The sequence below is a fragment of the Parasteatoda tepidariorum genome, chromosome 4, assembly GCF_982258835.1.
Source record: "Parasteatoda tepidariorum strain Cologne lab strain chromosome 4, Ptep-v5.0, whole genome shotgun sequence".
NCBI classification, from domain to species: domain Eukaryota; kingdom Metazoa; phylum Arthropoda; class Arachnida; order Araneae; family Theridiidae; genus Parasteatoda; species Parasteatoda tepidariorum.
In genome coordinates, this window is record NC_141758.1 from 82,728,722 (window position 1) to 82,756,195 (window position 27,474).

The window sequence follows — 27,474 nt, forward strand, 5'->3', positions numbered from 1 at the left end:
TATCTTTTTAATATGACCTAGCCTTTGTCGGATAAAATCATCTCTGTCCTATTGAGGAAGGTGTACCATTTAACACCAAAATGTGTATAACTTTTAGGGTGACCCGGGGTAATTCTCGATCACTCTGTTTCTGGGGTAAATAATGATCATCTAAGTTTTATTTTTTAAAAAATTTGAGACATGGACAAGAAAGCTTGTACACTTTACTAAAGTATAACTACATTTACTTAATAATAGTTTTTTGTTTAATTTAACAAAATAAGTATCTTTTAAAATGCTTTCTACATTTTCCATTTCAAAGATGGGTTTCAAATTGTGCACATTTCTGCAAAGGTCCCCCTCCTTCTCTTAATAATAAATATTTTGAGTTACTTTCATTTTCTTTGACATAAAAATAGTGTAAGCTTTTGTTTAATTGTTTCACATCTACTGTAAACATTATAATTGATTATAGGAAACTATATCAAGTGTTGCTCCCTACAGATGGGGTAATTATTGATCACTGGGGTAATTCCTGATCATTTTCATTTCTTCTTATAGTATAAAAAATGGCTAATAAATAGTTAATTGTCTTTTCTTATATAACAGTTCATATTTATTAAGTGGAACAACTATAAAATATATTTTAACTATAATCACAAAATTTGTTTTTAACTGTGTACAACACAAATGTGTTCTGATATGCACCATTTCTAGCTTGCCTTGCCTTTCTTCTATCTTATTTTTATGTGTGTGCATTGTTAGAATAATTTTTAATTTGATAAATTAACCTAATATAAATATGGTGAGAAATTATAAGCCTAAAAAGGATACTAAGCTTCTAGAAAGCAAAAATAGCAAATTTCTTTTAATGATTGAAAATGAAAATTTCAGTGTGAGAGCTGCTGCCAGAGCTGAAGTGTTAATCTTTATTCCGGCTTTTAAATAAAACGTTTTAATAGCTGCTTAAAAATATCTTTTTGGTTTATTTGTTTGATCTTAATGTCTTATTTGTTAATTACCATTGTATAATTATTTTTAAACAGCCCATTTACTATAAAAACTGGTGATCAGTAATTACCCCAGAAATCATCAGGAATTACCCCAGAAATGATCAAGAAAAGGGGTAATTCCTGATCACAAAAAATTTAAAATCTTTTAAATTCTACTTAGATTTTCAAACAAAAGAAGGTAGCATAGGACTCATCCCATATAGCCTCAAATTTCCAGTAAATATTAAAATTCTATCTTGAATAGTTTTTTCACAAAATAGATGTTTGCATTTTTTGATCAGGAATTACCCCAGGTCACCCTAATTAAAATTTTAACATTTGGAGTTTTAAACGTTATTTTTAATGAATTTTTATACCCATTTATTTTATTTTTATACTTAATTTGTAAAACATTATTTTTGAAGGTAATAAAATATGTAGTGTGTATATAAATAACGAAAAAAGAACCTATATAAACGTCTAAATAATGATGTGATCACTACTGCATTGATATGAACATCTTTAAAAATGTTTACATTTTTTTTTATAGTTTTTAAATAACTTAGAATTTTATTTTATTATTAAAAATAATCTCTTTACTGCAATACTTATTTGCGTATGTAAATAATTTAAGTTTTTTTGTAGCCTTAGAAATTATTTTCTTTGTGTCTTTCCTTAAAATTTTTTTAACAAAAACGTAAATCTGCATTCTAGTTTTTTAAAATACTTGGAGGCTTTGGCTCGCTAACTCTTGCATTTGATTCTCTCTCCTTTATTTCTTCTTATAATATATATTCCGTATTCTTCTTAAAATTAAAATATATTGCACAAAAATACAGAACATTTTTGTTTTAAAATATGCAATTTAGCTTTATGTTGGAATGTTTTGTTAATCGCAACGAAATAAACGTTTACTTAGATTCTAAAATTAATCGCCTGCACTTAAAAAAGAAGAAAAAATACCTAAGGAATACAGATTGTGAGTCATTAAGAAGAAATGAATAAGAAATAATTTGACTAGTTAAAGAGACGTATAACAATCAGAGTAGGGAATGGTTTTTATTCCTATTTAATTAGTTATTATTTATTTTTAAAAATTTCACTATGAACGTTAAGAATTATATCTGGCAGAAATTACTATCTCTCTTTCTTGCTGCTCTTGATTGGCATCTGCAAATCAAGCTGCTGAGCGCAAGCTTATAAAATAGAGAAATAAAGATCTCGTTTAGAAAAAATAATTTTTCTGCAACAGTGCATTAAATAGACAACATTTAATGCAGTGAAGCTGAAAAAGCCCTTAAATTTGTTGCAATAACTTTCAAACAAATGGAAATTTAGAAAAAAAAAATATTTTTTAAATTATTATACAAAATGTTCCTATCAGCACGTTAATTTTCAACACTGTTGTTGCATTTCAGCAAACCGACAACAACCAATCAACCAACATATTTTTTTACTACTAGTTTAATAGTTAGTAATTCTTGAACTAACAATCGCATATTTTTTTTATTTTATCGAACTTATTCCATTTATCTCCACGCTTTCGTAATTTCAGTTTTCTTATATATTGAGCACAAAGTAAAATGTAACGAAAGGAAGAGAAAAAGTTAAACAATTCACAAAAAAGGCATTTAAAATTGCAGTAACTTTCGAATAAATTGAAGTTTTGAAAAGAAGAAAAAAAGAAAAAATTAGTGTACTGAGTTCATAAACAAATTTGGCCCTTTCATTATACCAAATTTCAACTTTGTAATTGCATTCCAGCTGCCTGTAGAACGGCCCATATGATATTTTTAGTAACAAGTTTAACAGTTAATAACTGTCGAGCAAATTATCAAATATTTTTATTTCAACATAAATCCTGTACACATTTTTTCACACATTAGTTATTTCAAGTTTCTAAGTCATAGTTTATGTGCAGCAAAACAAAATGTAACTTTAGGTTGGGCACCCAAAACAGCGATGGTGACGGCCCGTACGAAATTTTAATGTAGAAAAAAATAATTTTACAAATTGTCAACAGCTTGCTCTAATACAATCCTATTTGTTTTTCTGTAAAGAAAACTTTGTTTACGAGTTGAACTTTCTTTATTAAAAATCGTATGAGCCTCCACTGTTTGTTGTGTTTAACTTAACATTTCCTTCGTTTTGCTACGCAAATACTATAAACTGAGAACTTGAAATTACAAAGGTGTGTAGATTAATGTGCAGTGAGCAAAAAAAAAAAAAAAAAAAGAGACCACCTTTCATAACTTTTGATCTTATGATCGGATTTTCACGTTCTATGACTCATTCTTAATGGTTTGAGGAGGTCTCGTCAAATGTGCTAATTAATAAGCGCAGACGATATTTTTAGACAGAAATAAGACACAAAAAAACGTACTTTCTCTTAAAAAACCTGCCCTTTTTCGGATTTCTGACCCCCGAAATATAGGAGGTTGTAGCAATCTGGGAAATATGGTCACAATAGTTTAGGTTAGGACCTCTCTATGTTAATTTTACTTTTTGTGTATTTCACTATACTTCGAGAACTTTTTAAGCTGATTGAAAAAAATTTGCACGCAATTATAATATTTGTTTATCCAAAGATAATTTCATGCAAAATTATAACTTTTAGTAAATATTTATTATTTTTTTATTATACTATTTTTTATTATATTATTTATATTATATTATTTAAGAATAGTTCAAAAATATTGAATTGAAAGGTGAAAAAATTTTTGCATCATTTTAAAGAATGTAATTTTACATGGCAAAATACAATTTCGAACAAATAGTTCTGAAGAAATTGAATTTTTTAAAAAAGTCAGACATTTAAAATTCGATTTCTCAGGAACTATTCGATCGATTTTGCTCAAAGTTTGTATTTTGCCAAGTAAAATTAGATTCTTTAAAATGATGCAAAAAATTGTGTACCTTACAATGCAAAATTTTTTCGACTAGTATTGAATAGAATAATAAAAAATAATAAATATTTACTAAAAGTTATTTATTGCATGGAATTATCTTTGGTTAAACAAATTTTATACTTGTATGTAAAAATGTTTTAATTCGCTTAAAAAGTTCTTCAGATATAGCGAAATGCTCAAATAGTAAAAGTTACGTGAAGGGGTCTAAACTTTGGAGTGCTTTCCTAACCAAACTATTGGGATCAGATTGCCAGGAAAAAATACTATGTTTGGTAGATCTGTAGCCCTCTGAAATGCATCTGCGGAGATAAAATTTGAAGTGCTCAAAAGGCTTTTTTTTTTGTGAACTTATCGCAAATTGTGTTTCGTAACTACTGTTTGTTCCAAAGTTATTGCAAGTTTAATTGTTTTGTTTTGTTTTTCGTGATTTTTTACGGCACTCTTTGCTTTAAATATTGACTAGTCATCATTGTTGTAAAAAAAAAATAATTCCCTTAACAAGATCTTTATTTCTCTATTTTATGAGCTTGCGCTAGCGAAGGTCTTTCAAAGTAGCAAGAGAGAGATTACGTGATGCCAAATATAATTCTTAACATTTATTGTAAAAATAGACCTCAAGGGAAACCTCAAATATGCAGCTTAATTTGCGCAGACAATATTGTAAGTTATGAAATCAGATACAAAAATGTACTTTCTCTGAATAAGCGTACCTTTTTTTCTTTTTTGTTGATAGATTCGGCTTTTTGACCCTCAAAATATAAATGTCCTAATAGTTTGGTCAGGAGAGCACTCCTAAGTTTAGGCCCCTTAATATTAATTTTACTTTCTGCGTATTTCGTTATTTCTCAAGAACTTTTTAACTGAATTGAGAAAAATTTAAACACAATTATAAAATTCATTTATCCAAAGATTTTATGCAAAAAATAACATTTAAAAAATATTTATTATTTTTTATTATTTTATTTCAAATTTTGAATTGTAAGGTATACAATTTTTGCATCATTTTAAAGAATGTAATTTTACATGGCAAAGTACAAAATTTTAGCAAAATCGGTGTAATAGTTCATGAGAAATAGAATGTCCAAAATTTAAGATATTTAAACCTAACCTAATTTCTAACCTAAAGAAAGCAGATATAGCAAAATAAGCAAAAAGTAAGATAAACATTAAATGGTCCAACTCTCTCCTGACTATACTTTTGGGACCATATTTCCGAGATTGCGGCTGCCCTCTATAGTTTGGGAGTTAGTAATCCGAATCCGTCGAAAAAAAGGTATGTTTATTCAGAAAAAGTACGTGTTCTTGTCTGATTTCGTAACTTAAAATATCGTTTGCACTTATTAATAAGCATATTTGAGATTACCCCCTTGAGCCATGAAGCTTGAGTTCTAAACCGAGAAAGATCCATTATTTTTTTTTTTTTTTTTTTTTGCGCTCTGTACTATTTAAAAACAAAATATTCTGTGTTTTTTTGGGGAAGTATTAAAATTTACGGGAGAAAAACACTGATGAATAAAATGTAATTACGTAGCTTGGCAAGCGGAGCCTACTAGTAACTTAAATTTTAAAAAAAAAAATAAGAAGGAAAGAAATTGCTGAGATTTTTGAGATGCAAAGAATAATTATTAAATTGCATTGTAATTTAATTGCACTGTAACTTTATTTATGTTGGAATGTGCCCATTTAGCTTCGGCACTTGTTAAATACAGTTCATCTTATACATTATAACTTCTAAACTATTATAATCCTATTGGCTTTGTTTTGATCTGAATCGATTTTTAAAAAAAGAATACCCAGGATACAACACTCATATTTAGCTAGCAACTATATCGATATGTCAGATCCGTAAATCAAGTAGAAAAAAGAACTTTTGTACTTAAATTGTGCATAATACCCATATAAACGTCTAAACTAATTCTTCAACCGACTTGATTTGAGTTTCATTTGCTTGAGAGTGAAAACATTTGTAGAAAACAATACCATCTACCAAGTATCATAAGTATTTGAATTCCTATGTAAATTTCTACATCTGCGTACGTAATCAGGGGTTCTATTTGGGTCCGTTAACGGACCCTTCACAAAATATCTTTTCATAAAAACGGATCCTTCACAAAATATCTTTTCATAAAAACGGACCCTTCACAAAATATTTTAACTTAAAAACGGACCCTACACAAAGTAATTTTCTTTTAATCGGACCCTTTACAAATTTGTTTATTTTCATTATTGTTTTGTTAATCGAATAAATCCTTTTCAGGAAAGGGGGGGGGGAGAGGAAGAAAGACAAATGCAAACGAACTAAGTTTTGTCTTCGGCAGACGCTTCTTCCTTTATTCGTCCGAAATGAATATTCTGCGTTCAGCAGTATAGGCTAAATACCAAATATTTGTATGTTGCATCTCTAAAATAGTAGCAGCAATTGCTGTTTATTTTTTAAAATTTAATTTTTTTAATTATAATTTTACAGTGTTGAGCATAATTTTGTATCTCTTTACAATTTAAAAGCTTCTTGAAGAAGTTTTTTGCAATAACGGACCCTATTTGCACAAATTCACAAAAGCGGACTCTGGTTGAAAGAATGTGACTTAACGTTTATTTTATATTCACAAATTACGAGTAATTTTTTCACAATTTTACAAAAACGGACCTTACACAAAATTTCTGGACAGACCCCTGGTATTATATGTTACTCTCTCCGCTGGCCGTATAGAAAACAACACTGACATTAGTCATATGTCGTATTCAGGATACCATGCAGTATAGAGTTATCAGATTTCAAATGTATAAGTGTTGGACATTACTGCAATGACCAATTTTTAAGGGGTGTATCTACCAAGCTGAATTACCCAAAATTGACAATGAAATTCGAAAATGATGATTACTAAGATGTGCCCCGAATCAGAAAACTCTCGAGTTTTGGAAATAGAGGCCGAACGGTTCACATCAAAGAATTCGGAAAACTGCTTCCAACCGTGGGCCACACGTAAAGCAGGAGTTTTAATTGGCATCCGAAATATTGCCGCGATGAAAACCATTCATTAAGTAGCACATAGTCTTTACATGGCCACCCATTAGCCTTTGATCACATTGTCCAACCACACTGCTCGCCTGTAATGTGGTTTAAAAGATGTTTACGATGTTAATAATAGGGTTCTCTGAAGCGACGAACCAAGATTCACCCTCTGCCTTTCGTGTGTCAGGGTCTAGCGCAGGGATAGGCAAACTACGGCCCGCGGGCCAACTGTGGCCCACCGTATGGTTTTATCCGTCCCGCGGATAGAATTTTAGCTTGCCAATCCGGGGCGAATATAAACAATATGCATCCATTTTCTTGTCTACTTTACTTAAAGCTATTTTTGTTCTTTCTTTTTTAACAAAGTACTGACGACTCTTGTGCTTTCTCTATTTTTGTTCTACAAAACATAAATCAATGGAAATAGCTAGCACAAACAGCTTCAATTGGTAAACTGCTGAAAGCAGAAGTTCTTTATAGAATAGCCTTAGATTGACGCTATCTGAAGCAGTTGTTTCTAAACACGCCAAAGTTTGAGTTTTACAAATCATTACCAAAAGCTGGTTTCCCAAAGTTAATATTTCATGTTCAGAAAATCAGTGCTCTGTTTGCTTCATCTTATATATGTGAACAAGTGTTTTCAATTATGAACCTTAGAAAAAATCCTTTCAGAAGTAGATTACCAAACAAACTTTTAACCTCGTTCCTTAAAAAAAGTATTTCTCACTTGGAACCTCAATATAAAGAGCTTTTAAAAATCAAATCGCAATTTCATTCATTTGATATTTAAATTAAAACTTCAATATCGTTTTTCTATTTTAGAAGATTTTGCTTAGCCCACCAAACTTTTTTTCTCGATTTTTTTGCCCTCGAACAAAAAAGTTTGCCCACCTCTGGTCTAGCATCTGCCTGAAGAAATGAACGCTTCTAGCCAGAATGCTTAGAACCTACGGCAAAATGTGACAGTATTCGAACTGTAGTCTAGTAGTAGATAGTGGAATTGTTTCCTGGTGCAGATTTGGACACTTGATCTAAATTCATGGTAATTTAACGCTGACGCCTACTGCTCGAGTTTGAATAACAGTGTCATATATGATTTTAAATGACAGTGACATGCACCGTCCTACTATGGGCCACTCACGCTGCAGCCGATTGCTCGAAATGCGCATGCGAATGAATAGAAACTATACTATAAGGTGAACTGCTTGCGCATCTAAACGACTAGAAACCACTGTAGGGTGAGCTGCTTGTGCATGCATTAATTGCATGTGCGAATCGTATACAGTAAGAATGCTGCAAACATGATTGGAGAATTGAAGATATTTTTAAGGGTATTTTGTTTATTGAAAATTTATTGTTTATCATTGAGTTAATGTTCCTTTGCAACATCATGGGAAGGACATGTCTTTCGCTGTATTATAATAGCAATCTCCCTCTAAAAAATAATTTCATTTCGTACGCAGAGTCAGGGACCAATCAAGACAAATTCAGGCCCATGGCCCACCGAATTTTTCAGGCCCCTTACAAAATATTTTAAAATTAAATTACTGAAGAGTAGTCCTAACAATGAAAGAGAATCTATTGAGCTGCATAATTCAAGCGAAACATTCTAAGAAATTTTGAAAGCAGACTAATGAAGATTATTGAAGAAGATTTTAAGATATATACGTATCTAGAAATTAAAGCAAAATGTAAAACAACAAAACAATGTTACGTCAAAATAAAAATTGTTTGGTGACCACGAACAATTGAAATCAGTGATTTTTGCTGCAAGTCATTGATTAGCTGAATTATTTTTTTATTGTTAGCTGTAATTCTTTTTTTATTTAGTATTTATTACTGTATTAGTACTTATAGCCTAGGCCCACGCTTATTTAGCCTAGGCGATAATCAGTCCCTGCACAGAGTATAACTTTTCACTTTAATTTCTAAAATTCTATTGCGTCGATGTGTAAACAGAAAATATTTTTCGATATAAAAGCATTTTACACCTACTGATTTCACAAAAAGTTCTTTTCATATTATTAGAATAAATACATATATTTTTGTTAGTGATTTTTAGCACACTTCTATACAGTAATACTAAATTAACATTTTTCTGGGAGTAGAAATGATGAAAACAATAAACGGCAGAAATAGAATTCTTTTTAACTGATTCATGTAAGCAGCACTTAACATTGAACGAGCTGTTTACCCAACAATCTCAGATGGCTGGTCTAATAATTATGACTCAATATCAATGTATTGAATGGAATGTAAAAACACCTGTATTTTTTACTACCGTTTCCACATGCCTTTCAAATGTATCAAAGCTTCATTAAGTACGTTTTATGTAAATGTTTTTTTATTATTTAAAAATAGATGAATTGCTGACTCTTTCTATCATTTCGTTTTTATTCTGTTACTGTTGTTGGCTCAATTTTGAAATGATTTTACTCACCGTTTGAATCTTTTCTGAATTTTTCTTGGATTTATTCAATTAAACTAGCTATTGTCTCTATATCATTAATATTGTCTTTTTTTTTTTCATTGAGGCTGTTTTTCGAAGGCTTGGTTGTAATATGAAATGATGCTTGTTTGTAAAAAATATGCTATTTTTATAACTGCTGTGCGTTTGCAACTGTTACTCATAACAGTTATTTCAAGTTTAGCTTGTCTAGGCCAGCGCTTTCTTCGCTTATTTTAAAAATGGCGCAAAACGTCAATGTGGAGAAATGACACAAGTGAAAAGCATTTGCTGTCTAATTTTTTAATATTTAACAATTTACTCCAATTCTGCATGCTCATAAAAATTTGCAAAAACTGAGAATACGGCAGTGATTTTGACAATTTCCATCTAGGTGAAAAAATGTCATCAAATTAGCGATTTTTAAGAAAAGTTTAATAACTTTTCAAATATTTATGTTATTTGTCAGTTCTAAAGCCCAGATAATTCTTCAAGGCAAGATTATATATATAGTTTAAAATCGCTTTGCTTCAAGTGTAAGGCACATAAACTATGGCTTTTTTTTTATTTTCCTTGGCGACAGAGCTCAGAAACACAGCGTAAATGTTTTGAATTTGCTAGCTGTGTTTCAGCTTATATTCCACCTAATGATTTTTATGACCTACTTAAAAGCTGGTATCTTCGTCATGTTGGCAGTTGAATAATGTTGTAATTATTGATCCTACATCAGAAAAGGAATGAAAGATTGATTATGAAAAATGTAACATTCCTTAACCCCTTCTACTCATATATGCATTCACACAGAAGGCATATATGATTCACCCTTCCCAAACATTTGTTACAATTGTTACAATTTAATTGTTCTAAATATGAATACAAGTGAATTCATTGAATAACTAACAATTTTGTACAATTTGTTACCAAACAAAATGAAATGCAGTTGGAAACTTTAATTAAATATCGTAGTTTTAATTTTTCGAAATCAAAATTGTATGTAATTAATAGTTTCTAGAGCAGGGGTTTCCAACTTACATGAGGCCGGGGCCATAATTTATAAAAGCCAGTCAAATGGCTGGCCGCCAACTTTATCAAAATTTTATATTGGACTTTTTATGTTTGAAAGAACATTAAATATTACTGTCATATTTTTATCAAGTTGTACAAAACAAAGTATTGAATTACAAATTAAAATAAGAAGTAGTTTTTTACCTGAGAAATAGTTTTTTTTTGCACCGTTGGTATGTTAAATTTCGCAGAAACGAAGAAATTAGGTTTTTTTTAAAGAAGAAAAGTACTTTAAACCCATTTAGATTTTTACGAAAATTGTCCGCAAAAAAATAACAACTAATATATTTTAGTTCGCAGGGCCACAAAAAAAAAAGTTTCGCGAGCTGGATGTCGCCTGCTGGCCGCCAGTTGAAAACCACTGTTCTAGAGTCTTCTGCATAAATATAATACAGACAAAGTCCATTAAATCTTTAACCCTCAGAAAATCGAGAGCCAGAAGAGGGGAAGCGTATAAGTCTTTCTTGGAAAGACCCAAGCAGTCCAGGATTTTTTCTGCAGAGGCTTGCTGAGCTTTACATTTAGAGCAGACTGCAAAGATCCTCCTGCCTTGAAAGAATGAGAGACTCTTTGTGTGTCCACTTGCCAATCTTGAAAATGCCGTTCCTGAGGCTCTGTCGCTGTTGTGAATAACCAAAGAGCCCGGCTCTTTGCCCGTATGCCAGTGGTGACAGGGTGGGGTTTTCCACTCTTTTGAAATTGTAGATTTAAACTTAGATTGATGCTCTGAGTAGGTAAGGGCCGAAGAGGAAAGTTTAGAGGGTGAATAATTTAAATGTAGCTAGTGTATAAAGTATTGAAAGTTTTTGCGTTAGTATAATGTTTTTAGTATTTTTGGTTAAGAAATGTAAGTTGCGGTAATTTTTAGGGTTAAAACTGTTCTTCAAAGCAACTTTGCTCAGCATTTACTGAATTCAACATTGTTGTATTCATGAGTTTGTCAAATGAACCTTAACGATGTTTCTATGTTTATCTGAGCCAAAGCTTCCAGGCTAAAAAAAGAAAAAGCTTAAAGCTGTTTATCGAAGCATTTATATCAGGAAAATTAAAAAGCCCTGTTTGAGAGCCTTGAACTCAAAACTGAGCTTACATTTTAAACTGTTATGGTGTTTAAAATTAAGAAATTGCGTATAGTCTTTTTTTAAGGGTATTGTATTAAACGTTTTTTAAAAAAATTGTCTGTTTGCAAAATTTTAAGCCGAGATGAGCTTTAATAAAATCAATGTATAATTCTCAATTTTTTGATAATTTTATGAGTCCAATCAATGCAACCTTGTACTGAGTTTTGAAATGTTTCAAAACTGTATCACAAACGCCTTATTATTTTTCATAAATCTGCAATTTTTCTCATTAAATATTTTGAACCATTTTCATAATTAACGTTGGCTTAAATCTGGGAAATACTTAACCTTACTTCATGAATAACTTTTACTTATTAACAACTGTTATAAAAACAGCATATTATTCAATATGATAACAGAGCCAGCCGTTAGAGAACAACCTTAAAACAACTTTCATTTCGTTGGCGGACGCAATTTCCGATGGACATGGATGGCTTGTTATGGATATGGTCTAGTGTAGAAATTACCAGCTCACACCTTTGGCGACAGGGTTTTACAAAGAGAACATTTTGAAGCACCTGCAACCATCTGTCAAATTTGCAGATCTTAATGGCAATTACATTAAAAAGAAACCATGCCTTATGTCTTTTAGTAATAAATTCAATCTGTTTTTTTTTTTCTTTTTTTTTTTTCAAATTTTTTTTTTTTACTATGGTTTAACTGATGTTGGAAAACAAAATGTGCTTCTTCTAGTAATACTGTAATAAAAAAAATGTCCAAAATGCCGAAATCAAAATTTATATAATAGATAGCGTCTGTAGACTTTTATCAAACAGTTTTACGTTTTTTATTAATATTTAGAAACACTCTGGAAGATATTAAGTTTTATCGTTTGAAAAAAAATAATTAGTTTTTAGTGAGAGAAGAATTTTTCATTTTGTTGATTTTTCCAAATAATGAATGTTATTGAGCAAAAAATATGCAATAAATTCTGTTTTCGCAATAAGATTAATGCTATAAAAGCTAGGGAAGTGTTGCAAAACGTTTTAAAGACGACTGTGTATCTAAACCTGTATATTTAATTAATATAAAAAAAAGTTCTAAGACTGTAGAAAATATATCAAAGGGGATCAGCGATCTGTTAGAGTGGTCTGCAAACTTATTAGCCAAAGAGCCAAATATGAGCATTACAACAATTTGAAAAAAAATTGGGAGCCAAATCTGCTTGTTTAGTAAATTTTTATTACACTAAATAAGTAGTACACTGAATAAAACTAAATTTCATACTTAATAAATATTTATTAATGCAAACAATGTGCTTGCATCTCCTTGGAAAGTTTGAGTAAGTCAGGTTTGAATGTTGTTTTTAATTTTAGGCATTTAAGAATGTTCATGCTTGAATAAGATTGTTCGCACATATAGTGGAACCGAAAAGGGAAAGAACAGCAAACGCGAGCTTTTTCAGCTGATCGTGAGAGTCAGGAATACAATTCCAAGCGTTGAAAATGATCATGTCTTCCTTCTCCAGGTCATTCAAAGCAGACCACTTGTGTTGTGAACTAGATCAAATTTTTTCTTCTCCAATATTTCCAATTCAACACAAAGACGTTCGAATTTAGAGCGCCATATCTCCTTGTTTTTTAAATCCAGCAATTGTATTTCAAAGCTACCAATGTCAATTTCAAAAGGAGAAAATTTCAACTCGGTTATCGTAGCATTAAGAGGATTTTTGACAAATGCTAAAGTTGCTCTGCTGTTTTTAAATTCCTAAAACCTGCTGAGAAATACACTCATGTCCATAAATTAAGGATAATTCAGAATCACACGGAAATCAAACTCTAAAATTAAAATTTCATCCGTAGAATTATCACACAAATCCAGAAGAAGAATACGCAAATTACAGGAAACCACTAGATGACGCTGGTAGTACGTCACAATGACGAGAGTGTAAGAGAGGGGTATATAAGGAATGGTGGCAAAGAAGTAAAATTATTCACAAGCGCTTTAAAAGCCTTTCAGTGCAATAAACGCATAGTTATGGCGCAAAGGAAACATTTGGGTGATTTTTTACGTGGCAGAATCATCGGACGACTGGAATGTGGACGTACCCAGCTGGAAGTATCCGAGGAATTTGGAATCACCCAGAGTGTCATCTCCAGGCTTTGGCAATGATTCCAAGATGATGGTAATGTGAGTAGACGCTACAGCACAGGTCGCCCCCGAGTTACAATGCCGAATGAAGACTGGTATTTGGCAGTTACTGCCAAAAGAAACAGACGGAGCACAGCATCAGACCTGCCTCGTCAGCTCTCTTCAGCTACGGGTAGGACAGTTTCAAGGCAGACAGTGTACAGACGCTTAGGGCACATTGGTCTATATGCTCGTAGGCCTGTCAGATGTGTTCCACTTACCGCAACTCACTGTCGCTTGCGATTAGCCTGGAGTAGAGAGCATGCATTGTGGACACCGCAACAGTGGTCTTGTGTGATGCTTTCCGACAAGTCCAGGTTTAGTTTGCAGTCTGATTCTCGCCGGACTTTCATATGGAGAGCGCCAGGTACCCGTTACCACCAAGACAGCACCATTGAACGACACCGTTACGGTGGTGCAGGATGGCTCGTTTGGGGAGGAATTATTCTTGGTTCCAGAACTGACCTGCATGTTCAGAGTGTAACGATGACAGGCCACATCTATAGGGATGTCATTCTGGAACAACATGTACGTTTGTTTCGGGGCGCCATGGGTGCTGAATTTCTGTTTATGGACGACACCGCCCGTCCTTACCGTGCAAACATTGCAGACGAATGCCTTCGATCAGAGGATATCACCCGTATGGATTGGCCAGCATGCTCACCGGACTTGAATCCAATAGAGCATGTGTGGGATATGCTTGGCCGACGAATTCAGCCCGTCAACCCCCTCCCACCTGTCTACCGGACTTTCGGAGGGCATTGCTGATGAGTGGTGTAATATTCCCCAAGATCTGATTGATAATTTGATACTCAGCATGCATAGGCGTTGTACAGCCTGTATTGCATCGTCCGGGTAACATACTCCGTACTAACCATGTTATACTGTTTTTTTGTAAATAGGTTCTTTTTTGAAATTTGCTCCAGGGAGTAAAAATCGCAATTTTTATTAATTATGTCAAACATATAGCATCTTTTTTGCTCTTTACCTTTTGTTTAATACATAGACTTTACAAATAAGTCAAATTTGTTTGGCTTCTGTCTCTTTCTGTGCCTGAACTTCATTATCCTTAATTTATGGACATTAGTGTACTTCCCTCATATTTAAAATTATTGTTTTAAAATGGTGTTTATCTATAGAGGAATTATTTTCTTGGTGATGCTTCTGCAAGCTTACCAATTTTTTTATTTTTTAAATGAAAATATTATTGCGGATATTTGTGCCAGAGCCGCACTTAAGGAGCCAGGAACCGCACTTTGCCGCCCACTGTGTTAGACCATGCACTTCGGTTAATAATCAACATATCAATCTAGTCAGAGAATTGATACTCGGTGATCATCTTTTTACTTGATAAGAGACAAATCTATTGTTTGGTTGCTATTTGGTAAAATTTGTAAAAAACAAAAACAAATTATAAAGTTTTTTAAACATTTATAAAAAACATTAACGGTTTTATGAGTGCAATAGTTGTGTGCCACGTCGCATCTCGAATTTTTTAAAGATTTTGTTCCAAAAACAACAATTGACTGGAGAGATTGTTGCTGGGGAGATTCTTTCTTTAAGAATTGGATACTTGCAAATGGTATCAAGTGTGACATACACGCGTGACGTCGCTTGCAGGCATCCAATTAAATCTGATTTTAATCACATGTTTAGGCATAATTACTTCAATTCTTCTCGTCTTGCATCTACCCGATTTTCCTTTTAAATCATATTACCGCTGACGAAACTTGGATCGTTGGATGAGCTGTTCAACACACAAGTGGTTGGCTCTTGAAAAGGTTAAATAGGACCGAAAAAATCACGTCAATTTGCTTGATCAAATCAAAGTAATTTTTAACTGTTTTCTTCGATTGTCTTTGTGTTGTGCAATATGAATTCTTGTCGCCCAACCAAGCAGACATTAAAAATTATTATTTGAGTGATTTTCGGCGTTTGCGTGAAGCAATTCGTCAAAAACGATGACTCATTCGGCGCGAGTTGACTATTTGCATCAGGATTAAACACCTTCTCACACTGCAGTTACTAATCATCGATTTTTGGCAAGACATTAAACATATATGGTCTCACAAGCACCGTATTTTCCTAATATGGATAATAACTTTTTCTCATTCCCACATTTGAAATTGCCTCTACGAAATCTAAGGACCGTCACTAGAAGATTTTTAAGCATGTTTTGAGGAAACTCGTTGAAAAAAAAAAGTTCACTTAGTACATTGAAGTCCGAAGAAATTATTTTAAAAGTGATGAGTTGAATTTTGACTTTTAACTTATGCCACCGTTCGGTGTACTTTATTTTGATTACGGTAGTATTTTGGTACGGTAGTATAACGTTAAACACGAACCTATAGAAAAAAAGAGGCAGACAATTTATTTATTTATTTTTTAAAATTAGTCCGTTTTTATAATTTAATTGTTCTTTTATTCCTTTTAAGAAAGATCGAATTAAGAATTTCTTAACTATTTACTGCACAGAGTTTCATATATGATACAATAAAATATTTCGAAAAAGGGGATAGTATTGTAAGTGAAATTTTGTTAGGTAATACGTCTTTTAATACATTCAGCTTTTCAAAGAACTTTCTAATTAAGTCAATTATGAAAGATTAAAATATCATTTTTGTTTATGTACATTTTAGAAAATATTTAAACCGTATTGGTGTCAATTATTTTAGCCAAATTATGCAAGCAAAAGATTGCAAACTTTTATGCAGACCGGAAATACTACCAAGTGAGTTATTCGAATAACATTTTTCCAGGAAAGAATTTAATATGAGGATCCTTTTTAATTCGTTTTGCTACATTATCATTAATATTTTCAATTGCGTGTCTTTAGTGAGCGTGATCACGTAATTACTGAAATACCTTTGTTCAACGGTTCTGTTGCTTTAATACTGAATATTTTATGTTTTGTTATTATTATGTTTTTAATGATCACTTTTCCTGCTCTAATATAATACAGAATACATTAAGCTACAATGAGCAAAATTATTACTGGGCTACTTATGCTTTAATGTATTTTTTATGGCTTACAAGTAAAATGTTAGGTGCGCCAAAAAAAAGGATAATCCTGAATAACTTTTGATCTAATGATCGGACCTTCACGTTCTCGGACTCAATCTTAATGTTGACCTCAAATATGCTAATTAATTACTGCAGGCGATATTTTAAATTACGAAATCAAACAAATTTTCTCTGAATAAACATACCTTTTTTTCGACAGATTTTAATTTTTGACCCCCAAAATGTAAGGAGTAGCTGTAATCTGAGAAATATGATCCCCATAGTTTTTTTATTTTTTTTTTAAAAAAATTCAGGAAAACTACGTATTTATTCAGGAAAACTACGTATTTCTGTCTGATTTCATAAATTAAAATAACGTCTGCACTGATAAATTAGCATATTTGAGGTCACCCCGTGAACCTAAGATTCGAACTTGAAAATCCGATCATTGGATCTAATGTTATTCAGGATGTTTCGTTTTTTTATTTTGCGCACTGTTCACTTCCTTTAATAAGGAGATGATGTTTATTGTAGTTTCCTTCAAAATACGACTACGTATAAATTCCTTCAAATTTTGAAATTATTTTAATAACTATACTAAATTAACATGTAATATTTATACTAAATTATCATGTAATATTCACTTGAAATAAAATTTTAGAATTCATTTTGTGAAATTGATTAAAAAATGAACCCTTTTTTATATAATTGCTAATTCTTCATTTTGTTTTAATCAATCAATATTAGGAGTGGGCAACCTTTTTTCTGAAAAATGTGTGTAGAAAGAAAAAATAATAAAAACTTAGTGTAGTCAGGACATATCATTTGCCCTAACAATTTATATATAATATTTACCAAGTATGTAATATAATATATTCAATTTGAACACATGTTGTATATTTTTGCAAAATGTCTTCTTTATTGAAATTATATTGCAGTAAGTTTTTAACTTCCTCCGTGGAAAATTTAATATTATAACTTTTTTACTGTATAAATTAGTAAAATTATTTACGTAATTCTACCTTTTTTTAAAAAAACAACAACATGTTTTTGTTAAAGGAAATTGAAAAAAGAAGAAAGAAAAAGAAATCCAAATGCCAATAATTCCCGATCCGAGACTTAGAATTGATAAACACTACGCCCGTGACAGCTCTTCATTGATCATTTTTTTTCTCTTAAAGTCAACGAGAAATCTTCTTTTCGTCGCTTAAAAAATAATTATTATAATTTTATTTGAGCAAATTTTAAGAATATATTGATCGTAAGGACCTAGATGATTTTAATTGTGAAATACTGAATGTGCGTGGCAATAAAAGGTAGAAAGTGAGAAATAGTTTTACTTGTTAACAACGTATATCAATATAGCTGTTGGAATTCGAAACAGTTTTTATTTCTCTTGATATCTTTCTTTTATATTATTGTAAAAGATTTCGACACAAATGTTATGTCGATTTGCTCGATTTATGTCAGGCTGCATTTTATCCTTCTTTCTTATTTTTTTATTATATTTATTCATTTTTCTATTATTTTTGACATCAAGTGAAGCGTAGGCTCATAAAATGGAAGATCGCGAGACAGTTAAATTTTCTGCAACAATGGATAAACAGTTATTAGTTAAAGCAAAAAAGTGAGAAAAAACTCGCGAAAAAGTACTCGAAATTTCAAGCTTTTGAACAAGTTAAAAAATTTTTCTTTAAAAAAAAAAAGAGAAAAAGAGAAACGTATAGCCCCTTTATCATATTAAATTTCAACTTTGTAATCGCATTTCTATGGGCTGGAGAACGGTTCCCATAGTATTTTTTTACTTCAAATTTAACAGTTCATGAACTAACTAGGATCATGAATTAGGAATTCATGAACTAATTATCGAATGTTAATTTTTTTTTTGTATCCTCACTTTCTTTGCACTTTTGTATATACTTTCATAATTTCAAGTTTCTAAATCTAATAGTTTTTTGCGCAACAAACAAAATGTAACGTAAAACCAAAAGAAAAAAAATAATAATATTGATAATAAATAAAATATATAAAAAATGTGAAAAGAGAATTTCAAAATTGCAATAACTTTCGAACAAATTGCAATTTAAAAAGAAAAAAAAGAAGAAGAAAAAAGAAGGGAGAAAAAAAAAACACGTGTTAAGTTTATAAACAAACATGGCCCTTTCAGTATGCCAAACTTTAATTCTGTTGTTGCATTTCTGCGGTCTGTAGTGCGCCCCGCATAGTTCCGTGTTTTGCTTCTGGTTAACTGTTAATAATTTTCACACAATTATCGAATGTTAAATTTTTTAATTCCATCATTCTATTTGTACATTTTTCTACTCACCTTTATAATTTAAAATTTCTAATTCTTTTAGTTTTCGCACAATAAAAGGAAAAATGTAAAATTAGGTTGAATACCCAAATGAGGAGCAGCGGTTACTCTTACATTTTTTAATATAGAGAGATTTTCATTTTTTTAAACTTATTTTTAATATATATATATATATATATATATATATATATATATATATATATATATATATATATATATACGAAAAAGACAACAAAAAAACGAAGAAAATTGAGAAAAACAATAAGTTTTATTTTCTGCGCATAAGCTGCAAGTAATTAGAAAGCACTTCTTTTTGCGGATATAATCGTGTGAGCTGATGAAAATATTATATCTTTTATTTTCCGGATTTTTATTAATTTTTTTCCTTTTTCTGCATTTTTTTCCATGTTCTCTTTTCATTTTAAACACACACACACACACATATATATATATATATATATACATATATATATATATATATATATATATATATATATATATATATATATATATATATATATATATATATATATATATATATATATATATATATATATATACATATATATATATATATATATATATATATATATATATATATATATATATATATATATATATATATATATATATATATATATATATATATATATATATATATATATAAGGAGGCAAATGTTCCTAAGTGCCGTGAAGTTAAAAAAATTTTTAATTGACAGGTAATCCTCTGTAGTAGTTATATATTTTTTTATAAATTTTATTTCATTATGATTTAAAAATATATAATCTACAAAAGTGATAAACATTTAAAGGTGTGGAAAAACAAAAACCATTATATTTCGTTACGAAAGTACTGTAGAAACATTCCTGCGCGGAACATTTTTCAGAAAATAACTCTTAATTCGATATGTCTGACTGCTCTAATTTTCTTGAAATGCTCGATATTGGATTCACGTCTTCTTAAGTGCCATTTCCTAAACTATGCTATTAGGATATATGTCAATATGGAAAAATATCTTATTTCTTTACAAAAAGAATACCTATATTTAGAATATTATGTGTAGTTTCCTCCCATTCCACTAGGTGGTCCGATCGATATGGTGTGGCCATATCGATTGCCCTAAGTTCTCCCATGACGTATTTCCGAACCTAAAAGAATCTCCATGTTGTATCGCGAATGAACATAAATTCTATATATCCATTGGTTGTTTATTCAAGATACAATCGCCATGTATCCTTTTATCGCAATATTCAATCACCTTTATTAGTTTAATTAATTTAACTGTTGTCATGTTTTACATTTCCTGCAGACGATTCAAAGGAAACCTTACCATCTGCTTTTTACATTCATATTCTGAAAGTTTCATAATTTTTCTAATTCTTATGCAATACTAAAATTGTGTTCTGTCCTGTTCTTATATTTAATATTATTTATTTATTATAACTTATCATGGTTTGATAAGTCTTTTTTGAAATTTAACTCAAAATCGTATAAATTTTTTATTGCATGCAGTTTCAGGAGTTATATTTGAGATGATAAATTTTTTATTACCTTCATTATTTATGTTTACGTTATGTTGCATTTAATAATTTCAAACATCATTTAATTTTAGGGAAATTAAATTTTTTTTAATTTTTACTATTTCTACAATCACTATTTTTTTTTTTTTTTAAATATTGAATTAAGGTATTGTGTAATTACTCTTAATGTTCATACCTCCGCATGTTATAAAAATCATTTATGTTGTGTCGAAAATTAACGTTTGTTCTGTATATCCATTGGTTGTGGATTGAAGATACTATTGCCATTTATCGGTTAATTTCAATCCTTCATTAATTTAATTGTTGTCTGATTTACATTGACAGAGACGCAGACGATTTTGGGAAACTGAATAATTTGATTTTTTTCATTCTCATTCTGTCAGTTTCGTAAATTTTGATGCAATGCTGAAATTATGTTCTATCCTGTTTTTATACCTAATCAAACAATTAATAATTCTTTTAATTGCTGCAGCTTTAAAATCGTAATAGATATTTAAGTCGGGCATTAAGTGAAATTTTTTGTCCACGTTTGTACAATGCTGATACTGTTAATTAGAACTTGAAATTATAAACATATTATTTGATTTCTGCAGTTCTATGATTTATATTTTACTTTATATTTTTTTTCCTTTAACGAGACCTACTTTTATAGTTACTTTTAACTATTTATAGTTACTTTATCTATAACTTAAATTTTCTATTATTGTTATAAGTTTTTATTATTATTTTTTTTTTAATTTAAATATTAGCAAGTTTCGTATATAAAGTATTTTTCGATTTCATATTTAAAATGCAATATGTAATGTAATGTGCAGTTACTGGAATCTCATAAAATGAACTCCTGTATAACTCAATCATTATTACACATTGAAAAATGCTTTGATTTGAAAAAGGTTTTTGGACACTGTCTGCATGATAAACTTGACTCTTATTATCCACATAATTCTGAAATAATTTTGAATTCATACTTTCTTTGCGAATTCAGATCTATGTGATGCAACACTATCTACATGTTTCTAGTAATTATTCAATTCGTTTTAAAATGTATTTTAATTTTTTTTTTCTTTCGTTGAATTATTCATTTTGTGTTTTTTATTTAGGAAATTTATTTATTTGTTTAAAATTATTTCCTTAAATGTGCAAGTTTATAAATAATGTCGCATTATTTAGTTAACTTACATTAAATTTTTTTTTGTTGTTGTTGCATTATGTAAGTCATTTTTCAGTTTGTTAATATCCAAATATTTTTCATAAGTAACTTAAAATTATTTTATATAACGATGTTTGCGTAATTCGTAAAATTTTAATAAAATTTAAATATTCTAGCAATATTTTTAAAGCTTTAAAAAAATGCACACCCAAAAAAAAAATAGTTTCCATATCTTAATATAGAATTTTTTGAAATTATCTTTCTTTTTAATTTTTAATCCACTTTTCATAATCACAAATAGTGCATTAAAAATATCCAGATTATGTTATTCCAACTACTACTTCCTTCTTTTTTTTTAAAGCCCCTGTTTTTTATGGTTTTAAAAAATAATTTTCTTAAATATTAGAAAAAAACATCTTTATTTATATTGGACAGAATATATGAAAATAATTCACTTTATAAATAAGCATTTTTGTTCTTGAAGAATGAGTCATGCTAAGTGTGCTTATTAATAACAAATTTTATCAATTGATCCTTTAGTTACTTTCATAATATTTATACAGTCATTGCTATCATTTTTTTTTCTCAAAATAATTGATTTCCTAATATTTGTTTACACTTTTTCTCTATTTAGAATAGCTGATTCAAATGTTTGTTCTTTTTTTTTTTTCGAGATAACTTTATCAGGCGCATTACCTTTCACTGGTAAATTTATTTTGCATTAAATTGCATCTAAATCAAATAACCCGAAATAGTGTAAAAAAATTTTATGTATTATATGGTTCAAAAAATTTTCATTTATTTTAAACTAAGGAAAAGATGTATAAATAATTAATAATATCATTTTGCATGAAATAATTTTTTTTTCCATTCCTCTTTATTTAAGAATATCTCAGAATCTGTATACGTCGAAAAAAAGTGCATTACGAAAATATTAAAACCCAAAGTCGATATAATGTTTTTTAATTTTTGATGTATCGTTATCCAATGTTGATTTAATGAGCTCCTTCCAGTTTTTTTAAAAAAAATTGGGCATTGGAAATTAAAACTAATTTTTTATAAAAATATTATCTCTATCTTTGTTAATCCAGGCCTGTCAACTACTAAGTTTTTTGTTAAATATTTTATAGAGTGGTAGACGTTTAAAAATCAAATATTTCAAAATTTTTGGTAATTTTCCGAACATTTTAAAAGTCTCACCAGAATGAGCTGGAACAAAGTGGTGTTACAAATAAGCTTTTGAATCAATTATAGTGGTGTGAAAAATAAGTTTATATTAATTGAAAATAATACATTAAAACATTAACTTAGCTACCACTAGAATAGTTATTTACTTTACAAAAGCGTAGAAAGTTGGTAAATCCGTTATGATATTTTGTATTAAACATGCATGCAATATTGACTTAATATTCTGAATTATTATTTTTTTTAATGTTTTTTTTCGAAAACTATTGTAAATTAAAACTGTTCTCTAAGAGATTTTTGTTAACAATATTTTAAAGTTGAGGATCAAAATATCCTGTTTTTTTTTTTTTTTTTTTTAAGTGCAGGTAGTATTGGATGGTTACGGATTCTTGAGGAAATATTTTCGAAATATTAATTATTTTTCGAACATAAGCTATATTTTGTCACGAAATAAAGATATTTCCAGAGTTAACAAGATGGTGATAACTTTGACGCTTCTTACTTAGCTGACATCATGTTAGCTTCTCTTATAAGACAACATCTTATTAACTCGAAGAGGCTTATTTTTTTTAAATTAACTTATTGTTCGCAATGTAAACAAAACATAAGGATGTTATTTTTACATTATTCTACGTGTTTAAAGTTATATTTAAAATGGCTATTAAATGAAGTTCTGTGCAAATAAACGGTTCTGTGGTTGATTAAGTATATTTTCTAATAGTGATCCTAATAATCATTATTTTCGGTACTTACCTAATTTTTCTTTGAAATAAAAATGCCCGGAAACGTCAAACTATATTTATTTATTCAAAAACTATAAGCTCCATATAATAAATCCTGCCTTTTGAAGCAAAAAGCCATTAGTAATTTATACATTGTTAAATTTAATAAATTGGTTAAGTGTCTAAGTCCGCTAAAATAGAATTTTGAAAATGTTAAATTTCTGTTGCGAATCCATATTGCAAAGCATATAAACGTCAATGCAAAAGATGTTCTATCTTTTTCAGTTTTCATGAGTTTCAGCTTATACATTAAGGAAAACGTTCCTAAATGTGCAGATTACTGTATTACGTCATGATGAAAAATCGAATTTTAGAAAAATATCACGATGTTGTTCAACCTTATATGACATAAAAGAAATGTTTTCTTAGTTCCTTGTTTGATAATTACGGAGTTTTATTCTTTAATGTTATTTTTCTCTTGTATATATCAGATATAAGATATCAGCGCTGTTTATAAATATTATTTTTGTATTCTTTACATAATATTTTCTTTAATTTGATAACAGATAGAATTATATTTCAATATGGCTAAGGACACAATATATTTGTGCAATTTCCGAGTCTCGGTCGATGGTGAATGGCTCTGTCTTAGAGAATTAACAGACGTTCAGTTTGAAGCTGCTAATCAAATTCCTCCTTTGCCCAAGCCTTATGAAATGAAAGAAGGTCTCTATAGCCTCTGTAATAAGTGTGTTCAGGACAGGGTGCAAATAGTTCATGATTTTTTTAAGATGAAAAGAAAATCAACAAAAGTTTTAAGTTCAATTATTGAATGTTTTCAGTTATTACTTCTTTATTATTTTATTATAGATAAGACGTCAGATTTAATGTACGCCTTGTTACGTGTTTACGGTTGTTTTTATTTTTTAATCGTCGTTGATCAGCCGACCCATTGTTGAGTTAACGACTACCAATGTTCAACTATGTAGCCTTGTAATTTTGAACCCAATCCAGTAGACAAGAGAACTCCTAGATCAAGTATTGGAAGAAATTTGTTAGGACTTTTTGAGGTAATCCGCATTTGTGTTACATGGACAGGAAAACCACAAAGCCACCCATGGTTCGCCTGACGGCAAGGGGACTTCAACCCATGATCCGTCTGCCACTGATACTATTTTACTTCAGCACTGTGGTCAGTGCGATCCGAGTGTGGAATTCGTATCAACCAGCCATCGCTGAGATCGATCAGTCACCGAATTGACTAACCCCGGCTCTCCGACCAGCGGTGTAAGCTGCTCCCTTAACCGACTGCGCCACCGGAGCGCTCAACATTAGAACATTCTTTTTAAATTATATATTGCCTAGAATGACAAATTTTATTTTATTAAAAAAAATGCATTATAGCAGTAAATACAAATATTAATTAAAAGATAGGCATTTTATATTCGCAATCCGTTCAAAATATGTGCTTATTACTTTTTTTTTTAAATTATTTTCTCGTTTTATGAAAACTGTGTTTTTATAAAGTGAGCTCACTGCCAAATGAACTTAATCGTAGCTTTTTTACGTTGTCGATTCGAATCAAAGATTTTAAAGAAGTGATTAATATCGTGATTTAAATAGCTGATTTTGATGATTTTATTGATGCATTTTCAAGTATAAACGTTATTTCATTCAAGTTATGTTTGCACCCTGGTTTAGATAATCAATCCTGATTCCTGACAGTTAAAGTTGCAACTGTTACAGCTTTGCTTTTACTTTAAAAATTAGTCAATAAATAAGCAAAATTTCTAACATTCTCTTATCAAATACTTGATGTTTTTTGTGATTGCATTTTTAAAAATACTATGAAAAGTGATTTCTAGGTTGTGTTGCATTTTTCATTGTAGCTGAGTCGTGTGATAACAGTCAACCTTTTGTGATTTAATCTTTTAAAAATATTTACAGCATCTTGTTTTTCTCAGGAAAAGTTATTTTTAATTGATGAACATGTTATTTAAATTTTTTAATAACATTTATTTTTAATTGACAGTAGATTGAACACTGAGAGTCCATTTAATTAATATCACAAATTTATTACTACATAAAACTAAAAAATAAAACTGTGAAAGGTGATTCATTCTGCTATTGAGGATAATCAAGATCAAGTTTAATGGTTATATTTATGATTAATTGTGTACATTATAAATTTGAGGAGTTTTTTTTTTTTAATAAATAATGAAGTTTGTTTTTATTTTAAATTATTTATTAGCACTTTCAAATGATAAGGAAAAATGAGATACATATAGTGATACTAAATTTTTAAAAGGGGTTAATCCATCCTTATTGTTATCACTGTAACTGTGTTTTAAATTTTGTTGATTTTCAAATTTTATTCCCCAAGAATGAAGGAATTATTTTAACCCCAAATCTTACACCACAAAACAGAATACTTCTTTAACTTGTTGTTACCAATTAACTGTAAAACATAAAGCTCAATGACAAATCCTAGTAATCCTATTCCCTATAATATCCCTATTTATAGTAGTTGATTCCAACTGATAGTAATAAATATTTTAAAGAATTCCAATATCTTTAATTGCTTAACATAGATTTGTTAGGGGAAAAATTGTGATCTTTTTATCACTATTTCAATTCTTCATTAAATGCAGTTTTTTATGTGAAAGCTACAGTAGTGAGTCACAATTTTTTTCAAAAGTGGTATTTTTACATCATATTGTTCATTTGTATTGTTTCCTGACCGGTTCGTTAAAAGTATATTCCCAAAATCATTTAAATTACAGCACAAAACATCGTATTTCTTTCCTTGAAATTGTGATGTTTTTCATAAAGAATATCTTCCTGAGCTATTTTAACTGGCTTGGTGCTGTTGTACAAAATATTTTGTTAATCTTTTCTTGCTTAAAAGGGGCTGAAACAAATATCTTCATTCTGGCTGATTGTATAGTTGTATATATACTTGTAATACTGAGAACAAAATCTGTTCTTTGTGATACTAACAGATAGTAATTACAAAAAATTCTAGCAGTGAAACTGCTAGCAGTACACCCCTTCTAGCAGTGAAAATCTCTTGATTCAAAAAACAGTCATCTTTTGAAGAAAAACATAAAACTTGTAATTACGAGCAATACATTTTATTTATGATAAGGCAAATTTTTAGGCTACTTGAAAACAGATTCAAGGCATGCTTTATTTTCTCGAAAGCTTAACCAAATGTAAGTGTTTGAAAGTATATTTTATTTTAATGTGAGTTTAAGTAGTGATCGACAACTTTTCATGTTTTTATAGAGCGTGACCCAGTTGCTATTGAGCGTTCGAATCTCCTGAATGTAATCAAACTTGTAGTGAAAGAGTTGATAGAGTCATCCCTGAAGTATGGACGGCAACTGGACTCAGATCATGTACCTCTCCAGCATTTCTTCATTCTAATGGAACATGCCATGAGACATGGACTTAAACGTAAGTATATTCCATTTTGACTATATGCTGCTTTTAAAATATATTTGTTGTTATTCATGTATATCCTGACAATCACTCTAAAACCTAGCATTTTACATTAACCGTAACTCCTCAAATGCATTAAAATTTAAAATAAACAAATTAATGCATGGTATATTGAAATTTAAACATTCATATAAGTCCAAAACTGTATCTTACATTAAGTTGTTATATAAAAACACGTAAGTAATAGGCTAATGATTAATAAGCTTTCAATAAATATAATTTTGCATTAATGTCATAAAAATAGTTGTATTATGCTGCTGAACTACTGACAGCCAGTAAATTTTGACTTACTTTTGGAAGTAATCATCACACTGCCCTAGAGAAACAGTGGCTCAGGAGATGGAGCATTTGTCTCCCAATGAGGTCACACATGTTCAAATCTCAATGGTGGTCGGTTGT

General features: G+C 29.9%; 1 protein-coding gene across 2 annotated transcripts in view; it reads left to right on the forward strand.

The window, feature by feature from the left end:
- Positions 1-27,474, forward strand: part of LOC107443131 (RUN and FYVE domain-containing protein 2) — a 75,675-nt gene that overhangs the window by 12,824 nt on the left and 35,377 nt on the right. Inside the window, exons 1-3 of one of the 2 annotated variants that reach the window (XM_043055068.3) lie at positions 20,074-20,203; positions 24,138-24,297; positions 26,860-27,030. In XM_043055068.3, the coding sequence (XP_042911002.2) occupies positions 20,150-20,203; positions 24,138-24,297; positions 26,860-27,030 (385 nt within the window). In that variant the 5' untranslated portion in view covers positions 20,074-20,149. Of the gene's footprint in view, positions 1-20,073; positions 20,204-24,137; positions 24,298-26,859; positions 27,031-27,474 lie in introns of those variants that run through there. The other variant, XM_087161484.1, reaches the window with a different exon arrangement.